The 15,877-nt window shown below is 34.2% G+C and overlaps 2 protein-coding genes across 7 annotated transcripts in view; both read left to right on the top strand.

Annotated features, from left to right (window-relative positions):
- LOC127858308 (uncharacterized) overlaps positions 1-15,877 on the top strand; it is a 40,762-nt gene that overhangs the window by 7,174 nt on the left and 17,711 nt on the right. The gene's annotated exons all lie outside the window — the stretch shown is intronic.
- LOC127858309 (uncharacterized) lies at positions 63-2,829 on the top strand. The gene is made up of 4 exons (XM_052395333.1): positions 63-616; positions 826-958; positions 1,374-1,459; positions 1,663-2,829. Exons 1-4 carry the CDS (start codon positions 578-580, stop codon positions 1,861-1,863), a joined length of 459 nt encoding a protein of 152 aa, XP_052251293.1. The 5' UTR covers positions 63-577; the 3' UTR covers positions 1,864-2,829.

The raw sequence follows: 15,877 nt of genomic DNA, 5'->3' as shown, positions 1-15,877 counted from the left end.
TTTGTGTAGAAGGAAGAGTTCAGACCGAAAAAAGCTTTTGTCGTCACAATCAGGTAAATGTAGTTGTGTGCTTCAATGGAACACAGGCGGTTTTGCGATGTTCATGTTTAATGTAAGTTGTTTATTTAAATGTAAACTACCCATTGCAAAAGTGTGACTCTTGTTATAACAATTATTTAACAGTATGCATGTCGCGTTTACTCAAGTGAATTGAAATAAGCCAATCGGCGTTTGCAATCATGTTATTAATTTACCTATGCATAACATGTCGATTAATTTGGTAAGCATCGCTGGTGGGATTTCAATATGTGCGTTGTTTCGAACGTTTTTACTACTTATGTACGAGTGTAGATTAATTCCTCCTTGAATACAGCCTGTTGCTCTTTGAAGGACTAGATTTAATTGTTGCCGATACATGGGAAAATGTTCGTTCCCGTTTATGGTTTCAACTAAATTTACCGCATTTTGACATTTTGTATTTGCTTCAAAGACAAACTGCAATATCAGCTGATATACTTGTTAATATCAGATGAAGGTGCTATACCCTTGACCACCACGAGTGCATCTGCCCGAGTTGATGACGGAAGTCAGCAAAACAAAGAAACCGAACGTGAAGGTTGGTTAATGTTTTAGACATATATAAAAAGTGGAAGTTGCCATTGGGAAAGCAGTTGTTGTTGATGTCGTTGTTGTTGCTAATACAAATGCTTGTATATGTTATGATAATTTGAATAGCGTAGACCTCGGCCGCTGTTGAGTTGTTCACGTCGTTGCTGATGTTTACTCATTTGTTTATAAATTTTACGTCGAATTTTGGAAATTCAGACCTCGGCCGCTGACAAAAAAGACGACCAACACGTTTATGATGAGCTTGACAAAACAGCATTATCCCGGCACTCTACAGAGTACGTGGACATTAACTTCAAAGAAACCGAGGAGCTGACCAAGAAAACTTCAGGTTAGAAGGTGCAGAATGTGGACGCTGATGCTTATACATATATAAACAATGGAAAAGTCAAGTCACGTTCATAGGTCTTGTTGCGCACACTTGCAACTTGAATTAAAATGAGCCAATAGGCGTTTGCGATCATGTTATATATTTACATATGCATAACATGTTGATTATTTGGTAAGCATCGCTGGTGGATTTTAATATGTACGTAGTTTCGCAAGTGTTTACTATTTATGTACGGGTGTGGATTAATTCCTCCTTGAACACAATCTGTTGGTCTTTTGAGGACTAGATTTAATGTTTACCGATACATTGGAAAATGTTCGTTCACGTTTATGGTTTCAACTTCATTTACCACATTTTAGCGTTTTGTATTTCATAGTTTCGCTGCAATATCAGTTGTTATACTTGTTAATATCAGATGAAGGTGTTATACCCTTGAACACTACGAGTGCATCTGCCACAGTTCATGCTGAAGTCAGCAATTCAAAGAGACCGAACGCGAAGGTTGGTTAATGTTTAAGAAATATATACAAAAGTTGCATTTGGGAAAGCAGTTGTTGTTGATGTCGTTTTTGTTGCTAAAACAGATACTTGTATATGTTATGCTAAATTTTATTTAGTAGAGCTCGGCCACTGTTGAGTTGTTCATGTCGTTGCTGTTGTTGACTCATTTGTTTATAAATTTACTTCGAATTTTGGAAATTCAGACCTCGGCCGCTAACAAAAAAGAAGACCAACACGTTTATGTTGCGCTCGAAAAAACAGCATTATCCCAGCCCTCAACAGAGTACATGACCATTAACGTCACAGAAACTGAGGAGCTGACCAAGAAAGCTACAGGTCAGGAGGTGCAGAAGATGGACGCTGATGATAAAACATATTATGTGAACAGTGGTGAAGTCAAGTAACGTGCATAAGTCTTATTGTGCACACTTTGTGAATACAGAATTATAGATATTTGACAACTTAACAAAACTTAAGTCTCTGAAATCAATTATACATATCGTTTTTTTGTTGTTTATATAATTTGATAATTATATTTTCTCCGGAGAGTTGTCTTGTCTTAGGGCCATTGAGCAGAGTAGGGCCAAAATTCGACATATGTTCTTATAAAACATACTGCAATAGAATAGACAACTATACCTGGGTCGTTATAGAAATGTCTAACTATTCTCATATTTTATATATTTAGATATTATTGTTCACTGTAATAGCTTCTTTTTTACAGTGATATATGAACGACGCTACGTGTATATGTAAATGGAAAATCATACCTTTTGAAAATATTTTATTTTACTCTAATAAAAATAGCTATACTCAGTAATATTTTGAAACGTGAACACAAGATGGAAAAAACGATAATGTTCCTGAGATCTGTACTTAACACAATACACCCGCAACGACATTTAGTGTTTCAGACTTTCTTAAGCGTGTTAATATGTTGCGCGGACTGAATCTCACCCTTTTTTAACCACCTCGCGATCACCTGCCATGTTTAATGTTAAAACTGTGAAAGACGTCTTTCAATTAACGGATAAAACAATGAACACATGTTTTAATATTTAGTTTTACATCTTCAAAAAATTGAAAACAAAACCTTGTTAGTATATACAGCATATATGATTGTTTTTAATGGCGTGTTCGTTCCTTTTTTTATTTTATAATTAAGTATGTTTTTATGTATTTGTTGTTATTGTGGTGTTTATATGCAAATGTATCATGATACTTTTAATGGCATGCGTACTACTAGTAGGATATCACTGTCTATGTCCTTATTTACAAACAATGTTTTTCATAGCTTTATATTTGTACAACTTGTTTCAGTATTTTGCTTTTCGTGTTATTTACATGTTATAAACATGTTACAACTTTAAGTTTTAGTCGTAATTCTTAACAAGCTTACGATTGAAAGCTTATCCGAATATTCAGTTAAAACTCCACAGTATAAAACATTATTTCACATTTCGTCCCATACAAAAATAGGCCTTTGAAACCAAAACACTAGATACTACAACAAACAATGTTCAAATTTTTAATATTGTTTGCTGGAAGACGTTCATTGTAAAGATTTTTATCAGTTGCATTGTTTGAATTATAACGTATACAACTTTTCAAGTGCATACATTTGTTACACAAATCCTGATTTTATTACCTTATCCACGATAATTGGAATCTTGCACTTTTGGAGGGAATCTTGGAGTCAAACATGACACAAATTAAAAGGACATGAAATGAACAAACTGGTGGAAACGCAAAATTGATCCTCGCGATTGGAGACTGTTTATATAACTATACATTGAACTTTTTGTCCGTATTATTTTTTAACTTGTTGTGCATGTCATTTTATTTCCAGGACATTTATTCACAAAGTTTCGCGACATAAATACACTGCCAGTACCCGGGAAACTCGATTAGAAGAACCGACTAGAAAGCCAGCGAACTTGACATACGTTAATATGCAGAGACAGAGGGATAATGATGTAAAAAGACGGAACACTGACAGACGAGTGCGCAGCCGGACAAGTAAATATTAAAACAAGAGCTGTGTTTGTGAAACACCATGCCCACTACTGCGCCCCTTTGAAGCCATTTATTTAACCTTTGACCTTAAAGGATGACCTTGACCTTTCACCACTCAAAATGTGCAGCTCCATGAGATACACATGCATGCCAAATATCAAATTGCTATCTTCAACATTGCAAAACTTATGAACATGGTTAAAGTTTTGTGACAGACACACAGACATACACAACAATGACAGACAAACAGACAGACATCCAAAAAACAATATACCCCCGATCATTCGATCCGGGGGCATAACATTATTTCTATTTACTTCTTCAGCAGAGAATCTGGTGATCTAACACCAGCAATTCAACTGCGAATTCAGGTTATACATATGACAACAACTTTAATGACAAGCATTTGCTACATTTATTAAAATGAAACGGATGACTGTACGGAAGATTAAAGTATAAAATCAGGAAATGAGGGTTCGCATAATGGATGTCCTGACTAAACGATAACAAGGCGGCATGCTAAAACAAGATTTGCGTCCTATAAGCGACTGAATATGAGAAACGAAATATAATAAACATTTATAATTAAGAACTTGAAATATACGAAACCTTAACCTGATTCACTTCTGAATAACTAATACACGCTCTTTGTCGACAATCGTAAATGCGCGCTTTTAATTTGCATTTAATTCCAAGAATATAAACATGTTTGTAATCGCGAAATCTGAGAAGTTATGCGAATCGAAACGGTTATGAAATATGTTGTGAAGAATATGTTAATATTTAAGCGCCCGTTTAGTAGAAAAATATAATTTCCATTAGAGCTGTGAATTTGTGTAAGCCGATATTGTAGTTAACTCCAAACGCTTATAGTCTTATATTCTAAATGAACGTATATATCATCGGTTCAATGCTAGTGATATAACAGGGTCAAGTCAGTTCACAGACCCAGACACAGCACACATATCTGCAATGGATTTACACTTGAAAGTATCTTGCGCGTTCCTTACCTGACAAAAGTCAATACACTTAAATATAACATAAATTTCTTCTTTATTTCATAAAGTACAAACACAAATTAACTTTCCAATTATACAATGTATAAAAGTTTGAATTAACCGCGAGTCACTGTTTATTAAAGCCTCACATGTATATATCACGACAGTGTTTTTCTGTGCATGTTTTTATTTTAATCATCGACATTACTATAAGGGAAATGAATCAATTTTAAAACGTTAATCGTGTTTCATTTCATAAAGCCAATCAATTTACTTCTCACTGCGTAATAATGATCAGCGTAACTGTATAAGATTTAATTAGATCACTTAAATTTCAAAACAATACACGTTTGAGTTAATATCTTATAAAATAATCTGTTACCTGTGTGCTTATTTTGGGTTTTGCTAGCCGTCAAACGGTAAACAAGAAATATTTTTAAAAACATTTCCTGATTTTAAAATCCCATGAAATCACTTCTTGAATTAATATGTTGCACAACTGCCAAACATACAAAACAAAAACGATAAATGAGCCATACGCAAATGGGGCCTTATTTAATATCTCGAAAGCGTATCTCCTGACCAGCCAGTCATTTTTTCTGGTTAGGATCTTCCCTGTCCGCTTTTATGACCACCATATATTGGGTGATAGTTGAGCGGACAGGGTAGCCCCTGACAAGGATGCGCAGATGGTCAAGAATCACATTTTGCGCATGTCGCTTTAAACCCTTTTTTGTACCACAAATGTCAAATAAGCATACAATTCCTAGGCAATGCTTATTCAAACCCCTCATGTATATCTTTTTTTTTAAATAGATTGAATACAAATATCATGGTGTGTTTTTGTGTTTTTCAATGCGACATCCTATTACAAATTTACATATATTAAACAGCGTCAACTTACCTATACTTGACAAATACATGTAGAAACATATCAAATCCTTTTCGAATAAAATAAATAGCTTCACAGGTTAATCTACATATTCGTTTTTAAAAGCTCCATCAGCGTCAATTAATTTTCGCGAAAAAATATGAACGGCAGAGAATCATATTTATTTAGTGACAACGGCGAATGAAAATCATGCATTAACAGCGTTGAATACCCTTTACTTTTGGAATCGGCGTACCATCTGGTTAGGTCGATAAATAATGTACATATAATCGAACTGCATTTTGAATAATGATTTATGTTTAAACATTAACTAGGGGCCAGATATATTTTGATAATTACATGTGGACATGCTGATTAAAAAAAAATCAGTACATTTTATGCCGTAAACTTTGCGCCGAACGATACATTTAAGTAATTGGAGATTTCAACATCCTGACTAAATCATATCAGATGACATGGTAAATAACAACGTACTTATTTGTTTGGTTTGTAATGACTAAGCATGTCACATATGCATCTTCTGTGTTGAAAAGCACCCAAATGTTTTCTTTCCTGTAATATTTTGGAATTATATTACTGTTTATTACGCATACAACTATGTCAATATGAGAAAAAGGATATTCATTTGTAATTAACGAAGGTTTTACTTATGAATCATTTATGCCAAACGTCATATGAGCTGTTTCATTCATGAAAATACTCAATATTTATTTACTCCATTCAAATCTGTCTCATTAACTTAACATTATATTGCCGTTACACTAATACAATACTAAACAATTGAGTAGTTTAATAGAATTGCAATTGAATACAAAATTAACTTGATTGATGTTGACTTGTATACTTTCTTTGTCCAAGTTATTTTACTGGAGTGTTTACATTAATGATTAAAGTATTGGCATTTTTTGACAGGTTTAGATTCCCAATGTTTTGAAGTGCGTAATGAAACAGCAGCAACATCACTATGTTTTATTGTGATGCGTCTGCGGTTTCTACATGTTTTATACATATATCAACCGCGTCATTCGAAATAAGGTCTTCTGCCATATGCGGCCTGCGTATTTCCAGACAAGTCGGTGCATTCTCGTAGTCTGATCAGGGCCTCGACTATGCCTTTTTAGCGGACACGTTAGTTTCTGACAAGTCCACGCAAGACGAGACTCGACAGTCTGTTATTAATATTAATGAATTAACTTGTGAAGACCAACTGAAAGCGCAAAAAGCTGACTTAGTCAATCGAAGTCTTACGTTCATGTTATAGCCCCCAAACTTTACTGGTTGTATAGATGTGTCTTGGTTGAAAGGATATCACAACCAATTGATTCGTCTTCTATATATGGTATTGCTACTTCTTCATATGATGTGTATACATCTTAATATGCTGTGGATATTTTTTTATATGATGCGGATATTAATTTTAATATTTTGTAAATAATTGTTTATATTTTGTTGCTACTGCTTGAAATATAGTGAATACTTTTTGAAACGATGTTGGTTTGTCTTTCTATCCTTTTGAAACGCTTTCAATTGGTGTAGACACTTCATTATATTGTGTGGTCAATCCTGAATGCAATCTGGATACTTCTTTAACTGGTAAGATTACTTCTTAATACTGAGTGGTAGTACACGAAATAAATATGCAACCATCAAATCAATAAACGGGGCCGTCTTAAGTTTATATTTTGCCCAATGATAAACATATTTGGCGAAAGTTTTATCACATGTAGTAATTAGAACTTTAATCACAATTAAAAGAGCAATAACCACCTAGCATTGAGCAAAATTTAAGACGAACAATATAAAAATTTTAACTCGGAGATATATGGTGATGAAATAACGAAAATATCACGAAATGTAAATTTGGTCAGTCGCAAGGGACTATCAACCCCGATTACTTATGCAATCTGATTGTGAATACTTAAACATGTGCATATATTAAATGTAGGCGAGAGGTTACTATCGTTTCAGTAAATAATAACTTCGCCAAATACACTGCGGGGAATCACGTGATCACAAAAGTACATCGTACGCACAAAAATGGCGGAAAAAGCTCTCGATTAATGACGAAAATCAAGGTATTCTCATATTTTATAATATCAAAATAAATGACAACTTTGCACAGAGTACCCGCTTAGTCGCCTTATGTACTCTGTTAATTGTCGTTTTTCTTAGATTTCTGTAGTTTTCTCAAACATTCAGGAACAATAAACAATGAAAATTGTACATCGTCTGAACATACTTTATTTTGACGTGTTTTTTTTCTATTCAAGACGACAAACAACGAAATAAATACATTTTTTTTTTGCTTGATAACATGCTTAGAATATTTCGTACAAGGGTTTGCTCGTTGTTTAAGCTTTTTTAGATATGTGGCGAGGAATTTGGAAAATAGTACATCGTCTGAACGTTTGATGTTTTCGTACATCGTCTGACCGGTTTTGAGTACATCATCTGAACTGCTTCTGTTTATACTTTTTTAATGCGATGTTTATCATAATAAAATTGTTATAACATCTGTGAGCAGCCAAGCGATTTTTCGTCCAAATGACGTTCCGTACTATGATCAGCAAACACAAAATCAAGTGTTATTTTACATGTTTACATAGTGTTTTATATTATTAAATTAAATTTACTAAATTAAATACAAGTCACGCTCGAGAAAGGTTGCTATTTATATATATAAAAGGCATGACAATAATGTAATACGAGGTATGTCATTTGGACGACAGATCCTTTGCTTTTCACAAATTTATATTTACATAGACCAAATGTAGTTTGCAGTAAAACTATACTGAACTTAACATTTCCTTTTACATACTTGGCACATGTGAGTGCTTATTAAAAATATAATGCTCGGCTCGAAACAGTGGCAGCTCTCAGCTTGCGGTGATTTTTGTCAAGCTTCAATAATATATATAGTATAAATTATTAAATGTAAATCTTAGTCTGAATTGCATATATGTGGTATTCGATATATAAATATTTTTGTTAAGATTTAATATTGATGTCATCAAAAAAGCTGATATAATTAGATGTCTGTTATATAAAGCTGTTTTTTTATTATTTCAGAATGCACAAAGTCAAGTCGATCGCTTCATCGTGAAAGTGCTTGAATACATCGCAAACAATACGATTAGTTACACCAAATGCATTTCGTCAACTGCATGTCACACTGGGTCCGTATCCACAAAGATCCTTAGGTATTTTCTTAGTTATTCACTTAAGTTCGATAAATCACCTAAGGCAAGATTTTCCCTTAAATATTCATCCTAAAAATTCCTTAGGAAAAAGATAAGGTAAGTTTTTGTCTCGTGCATTTTTTCCCTCAGTGAAACATAATTCGCCTTAGGAGTGACTTAAGTTTGTTGTCAGGGACATCCCCGGGTTCCCTGACATAAAAATAGCATCACGATGACGTCGTCATTATAACATACCATGAGATTTCTCGGCACATAAAAATGGCGGTTGTCTCTGTCTAAAGAGAACCGGTCGAATTTTATTACGTGTTTTAATTTCCGTAGGTGTCACAAGGAGTTTTTATGGAATATATAAAGGGAGTAACTTTTATTACATGCATACAATGATTGTGAATTTAAGCAGCAGTAACTGCCATGTTTTATTTGTAATTCCCACTGTCGGCGTTTTGGTTTTTGGTGGATCTTAAAATAGCACTGAAGCGAAACCGGATGTTTATAGCAGACGGCAGTTTGTCAAAACACGAATTACCCACATCTACCCAAATCTACCCAAATCTACCGAAATCTTCCCACATCTACCTAAATCTACATCAAATATATCCTAATCTTGTAATAATAATTATTGAACATCATGTTTGTGTTATACTTCATCTTTACTCGTCACAATGTTAAATTCCCCCCCCCCCCCCAAAAAAAAAATACTTCAAAATCAAATATAGGTTACACAGCACTTACTATTTTATCTCCCAAAATCTACACCCCAAATCTTTTAAAAATAAGTATGCAACGTCTTGTTTGTGTAATGCTTCATCTTAACTCGTCACAATGTTAAATTTCACAATAAAAATACTTTAAATCAAATATAGGTTACACACTACTTAATATTTGATCTTCCCAAATCGACCCACATTTACCTAAATCGGCATCAAATATACCCAAATCTTTTTAAAATAATTATTTTACATCATGTTTGTGTAATGCTTCATCTTATCTCGTCACAATGTTTAATTTCCCCCAAAAATACTTTAAATCAAATATAGGTTACACAACACTTACTATTTGATCTCCCCAAATCTACACAATTCCAAACTAATTCAAGCTACTTTTGTCATAATTTTAGTGGAAAATATTGAAAAGACCAACAAATGTCTAAAAAAAAAATTATAAGATAGAGCTAAATCAAGGTACGCAATAAAACATAGAACAGGCAATCAATATCAGCGTACTGAAAGAGCAGTGTCAGTATCGAAAGCGAACTGTTAAATGTAAGTACTGAAATAATCAATTGACCAGTTAAATTTTCAATTATAGAATAACATGAAACTTTTTTTATTAATTCATTATTCATGGACTATATCGTACGAATTTGATGTTAAGCGCGCTACATAATGTCAATGAACGATGGCGCCCACTAAAACACTAAAACAACATGCCTCAATGATTACGGGAATCAATTGCGTGACAATAAACACATAAATAAAGCACGGAACGCGCATCTTTGTTGTTACAAACAGGGGTTAAGTTTCGATAATCGGTACTATTCGTATGGTATAGTTGCAAACATTTAACTTGAGATCGGGCGTGGGGTGGCGTTTAGCGTAGACGTAAATGGCGCGTTTTTTTTAAACTGGTAAAGGCAATCGATTGAGACTTCGGTGTGATTATTTGATTATTAAATCTTCTCAAATCTACCCAAATCTACCTTGATATTTGAACAATAATTATTTGACATGGTGTGTGATGGGCACTATTGTTTTTGTTAATGCTTCATCTTAACTTGTGACAATATGTAATTTCCCCCAAAAATAATACTTTATATCAATTATAGGTTACACACCACTTGCTAATTAATTTATTTTCTGGCTGCTCTGGTACCCAATACATTTTGGTCATTAATGTTATCGTTGTAGTTTATGTTATTGTACTCTAGACAAAACTTGTTTAACACTTGTGTTTTAATTTGTTTGTTGCCGAACTCAACAATTTCAACAATCACCTCGAAATGTTTGGCTATTCAACTACCCAAATCTACCGCAAATCTACCCAAATCTACACAAGTCTTTTAGAAAATCTACACAAGTCTTTTAAAAATAATTATAGTACATAATTTTTGTGTGATGGACACTATTGTTTTGAATGCTTCATATTTACTCGTGATAATATGTAATTTCCTAATAAAAATAATTAAAATCAAATAAAGGTTGCACACCACTTACTAATTGATTTATTTTCTGGCTACTCTGGTATCCAATACATTTTTGGTCATAAATGTTATCGTTGTAGAATATGTTATTCACTATTGATCTTTAGATCAAACTGTTTCACATTTTTATGTTTATTTGTGTGTTGCCGAACAGTTTTAACGATCAGCTCGAACTGCCTGCTTAGTTTATTACCTAAATCTACCTAAATCTTCCCCGAATCTACCCAAAATCCACCCAAATCTACACAAATCTTTCAAAAAAAAATAAAATTATTTTACATCATTTTTGTTTGATGAACACTAATGTTTTTGTCCCCTACCGGTTTCATCGTAGGAGACTTATGGTTTGCGCTCTGTGTGTGTGTCAGTCAGTCAGTCAGTCAGTCAGTCAGTCAGACGGTCGGTCGGTCGGTCGGTCGGTCGGTCGGTCGGTCGGTCGGTCGGTCGGTCGGTCGGTCGGTCGGTCGGTCGGTCGGTCGGTCGGTCGGTCGGTCGGTCTGTCTGTCTGTCTGTCTGTCTGTCTGTCTGTCTGTCTGTCTGTCTGTCTGTCTGTCTGTCTGTCTGTCTGTCTGTCTGTCTGTCTGTCTGTCTGTCTGTCTGTCTGTCTGTCTGTCTGTCTGTCTGTCTGTCTGTCTGTCTGTCTGTCTGTCTGTCTGTCTGTCTGTCTGTCTGTCTGTCTGTCTGTCTGTCTGTCTGTCTGTCTGTCTGTCTGTCTGTCTGTCTGTCTGTCTGTCTGTCTATCTGTCTGTCTATCTGTCTGTCTGTCAATCCGTGACACTTTTCTGGATCCTGCGATAACTTTAAAAGTTCTTCATATTTATTCAGGAAACTTGAAACATGGATAGATGGCAATATCGTAAAAAAATTTGGGTTTTATGGCATATTTTATATAATAAAAGAAAAAAGACCATTTGTATATACCACTGTTGTCACATATCAACCAAAGTTTAAGCAACACGATAGCTGACGTCGTAAGCTATTGGATGAAACTACTTTACGCGCTACATGGAAAAGGTATATATTCTATTTCAGACACTTCAGCGTTTGTGCATTTAGAGAAGGCTTACGTTGGATAGAGGTATTCTGATACCCAATTGATCTTTACAGCAACATTATACTCAGAAAACGTGCTCAATTACGAAGATCACATAGCGCATGCGACGCAAACCAGCATGGCTTTACATCTGCTATATGCCTTACGAGACCGTTCAGTCGGGGGCAAATTACACTGAAAAGCAACGATCCGTTCGACCATCCGACTACTGATCAAAAGTACCTAGAAGATGAAAGAGATAAGAAAAAAACTGATTAGAGGGATACGTGTATGGGAGAAGCTTATTGAGACACCAGAAATGAAGGCACTAGGTGTTTGAGATTTTGGTAAATGTTCGTTAACCATGTATCCAAATGTCGTTGATCTTTACACTTACATAGCGTTTCTGCTCGAATGTGTATTTAAGCCAATATGTTTTATATGCATATGTCTGTTAATTAGGGGGCATAATGTATATTTCAAGAAAATAATAGAGTTTTAACTCTAAAAACTGATGTATTTTATGTGGAGTCAGAACATGCGTATGGTGTCATATGCTTAATGAAACAATATACACATGTACCACCCATTTTATTTGAACGAAAGATTTTCTATTCGTGTTTGAGATTAATTCATTTTAAGAAGATGATTGAAGTCAATATCATCAGGAATTTCCAAGCATGTTAATAGTTGCTTTAAATGTTTATTTCTAAATATGTCATTTGTACACGACTTCTAATCTTATAGTTACTTGTGAAAAAAGTATTACATTTATATTTACATTCACCCCACGAAGTGTTGTAGATAAAAACATACACGTTGAACGTTTAATTGGATAATAACTGAATTCGTCAATTGAAAATCTTAAGAAACGATATCTGTACAGTTTTATTTATTTTTAAATCACTTTTCCTGTAAACAACGATGTGTCAATAAAAGAGGTGCTTCAGCTTTTTTTTCAAGATTTTAAAGTTGTCGACAACACTTATGATATCTTTTATCGAAACATTGAGGTTTATGCTAATACAGGATCTTAATATACACCCAATATTTATCTATGATTATTTTGCCGGTGAACAAGGATACGTTGAGAGTCGAAGTGGTTCGTGTTTGTTTTTTTTGTTTTTTTAAAGATGTACGTCATAATTTGTTTAGCAAGTGCAATAGCACGAGATTTACTTCAAATATCTGTAACACGGTCAAATGTTTACATCCCTTCCAACCTTTAAAATGCGTGCCACTGCGTAGGTTCTGACCTTGCCCGAATTATAAACGTATATATTTTAAAAGCAAATGACTAATGATTTCCTACCCGGACAGAGTTCAACCTATCCGGAAGACACTTACTGACCAACTGCGTCAAAACTGCATTTTTTTTTGGAAAACAAAAAACGCTGGTATACTTTAAATTACATTTCCATGAGGCGTAAACAAAGTTGTTTGCTTCCCCTAACCCGACCGAACCATTTTTTGTGTGCAGTCCCTTAACATGTTCTGGTATTAATGGTTAAGTTTGTGATAATGTTTGATAAATTTGATCATACTCATAAAATAAACTATTAATTTTTATTTAGTGTTTGTAACATGCGATCATGTTTGCTAAATTAACTTTGAATTAACAACAAATACATATTTACTACTGTTAAATAGAGATTGGGAATGTTTCTGCATGTCTTACATATTCGTATTAAAGTGGGAATCATCAAACACATGTTGAAGAACAAAATTTAGCCGACCTACTTATCGTCATTCTTATTGTGATGTTAGTTGACACAAATTGCATTTTCTATTTTGGCCTGAGGTTGAATCTTTGTACTTGTTCTTTATATGAGATACAGGATATAATATACATTCAGGATATAATACTTTAGCCGATTTTCAGACATGATTACGGATGTTTTGCAAAAGCAAAGACGTCTGCAGATGCAAATAATTGACACGAGCTACTTCATCCGGATAGGCAAAACACTTATTTTGTCGTGTCATAGAAAATATGTAAGTCGTTAAAGGGGCATACAATAAAGTAAGATTATAACATCAATATTAAAGCATTAACAAACACTCCACAACTTTTAACATATCAGTTATTGTACTAGTACTCTGCGATATCAACTTTTTGTTTAAATATATGAGGCTTTATTTTGTATCCCTCCAATACCTTTGCCTTTATCTTTAAGATCTTGATGGCAGTGAGAAACTTTAGACTAAAACAAATTTGGTATTATTTCAAGATAATATGATTACACTTTAATTTAGATTTCGACGTAACTAAGATTGCATAAGTTTGTAAATCGCGGTTTGCCGGTGCAGAACAGTAATTTATTAATTCGGGCTTACTCGCGGGATTTTTTTTTAAATCAGTGGCTATTAAGATCTAATATACTCGCTTTAAACATAAGAGATAGTTTTTACAATCTTGGTGACCCACACTTTTATGTAAACAGATGGAATGTCACGCTGAATGTATCGTCCTAATAACTCTCCTTAAAGACTAGCAGATGTTAACAAGACTTTTTCTCCTTATAATTATGTAAGTGAGTAGCAATTTATTGTTTTCCTATACAAATTTTATATCGATCTATGTGAATTAAGTTTGATCAGACGACACTTTTCGCCTAAATGGACTTATTTGTTTAAGGGAAGTCTCTCTTAACCGAAAATCTAATTTTAGTTTCGTCTGTACATGCTTATCAAGGACGACTCTCGAGGCCAAGCCTCGAAGGCTTTTTTTAAGCTTAACTCATATTTAGTAAATTTTCCAACAATTTTAATACATAGAAAATTAGAGTTGAAGTCTTTCACAAAGACAATACAATAACTGATTAGAATAATGTTATATTTGCAACATTTCAACTTCGTTTACATTATGTAGTCACTATGAATTAACCTCATCCATGTGACATTCTCACTCAAACATGTTGTATGTCATACCTATTTCAAATTGATCTCTCCTCAAAAAGATGTATGTTGTGTATACATGTATAATTATAATGCATTTTTATTGCATATGTATGCTTATGGCGATGAGCTGCATGCTTAAGTCAAAATAAAATATTATGTTCTGTTCCATTTATCTTTTTACACTGACCTGTTATACGCTTCCTGAGCGTTATTAGCAGGTCTTACATAAGGCGTCAACAGCCAGCGTTTGCAGGGATACCCACTATCACCCAGAAGAAAGTGGTCATTCTGTGGAAGCAGGTTTCTTTCAAAACTTGCCACAACCCACTTCCTCTAAGGATTCTGCTATCGTGGGTACTTCCTGGCCATCTGGCGACAACGTCCATTATCATATCATTATGATCAAACACAATCTGAAACAAGCAAATTCATAGAATTTATATGAGGTGAAGAGACAGAGCTTTGGAGGGACAAAATCAATTAAGGGGACAAAACTCATGAAAATCCAAACTTCAATTACTGTGAAACAGCTCTTAAACTTTTGACGGACACTGTCAAATAACATCCAATTGTTTCATATGGGTGTTAATAAGGTAGTACCGGTAAATGACTTTTAAGTATCGCACTCGACACAAGCAGCTATAATGTAGACAAGAGCACCGCATAACGGGTGCAACTCTTGGCTGCAAAAGCTTGTCAGATTTCTTTGTTTTTTTAAGAGGTCACAGAGACCTTGACCTTTGACCTAGTGACCCAAAATGAGTGTGGTGTGTAGAACTTATCAAGGTGCATCTACATATGCAGTTTCAAAGTTGTAGGTGGATTTTAGAGCCAATGTTAAGGTTTTAGCACGACGCCTAGGGTGGACGGCGGGCTGGCTATGACAATAGCTCAGGTTTTCTCGGAAAACAGTCTTGCTAATAAAATAAACAATACTACAATTAAATGACACTGTGTGCATAAAGAAAGTCAAACAATAAAAGGGTTAAAATCAACAATTATACAATTAAATGGCAGTGTGTGCAAAAAGAAAGTCAAACAATAAAATAGTTTTATCACAATGCACATGGTCTTTTCATATGGGGAACACACAATCTGTTAAATACACAATGGTTTACACTTTGTGACATATTTCACAATTTTAAGAAACATTACCAGTGTGTTGATGGAATGGTAAC

This window comes from Dreissena polymorpha, chromosome 14, assembly GCF_020536995.1.
Source record: "Dreissena polymorpha isolate Duluth1 chromosome 14, UMN_Dpol_1.0, whole genome shotgun sequence".
Taxonomy (NCBI): Eukaryota; Metazoa; Mollusca; class Bivalvia; order Myida; family Dreissenidae; genus Dreissena; species Dreissena polymorpha.
This window is presented reverse-complemented; position numbering and strand designations above follow the sequence as displayed.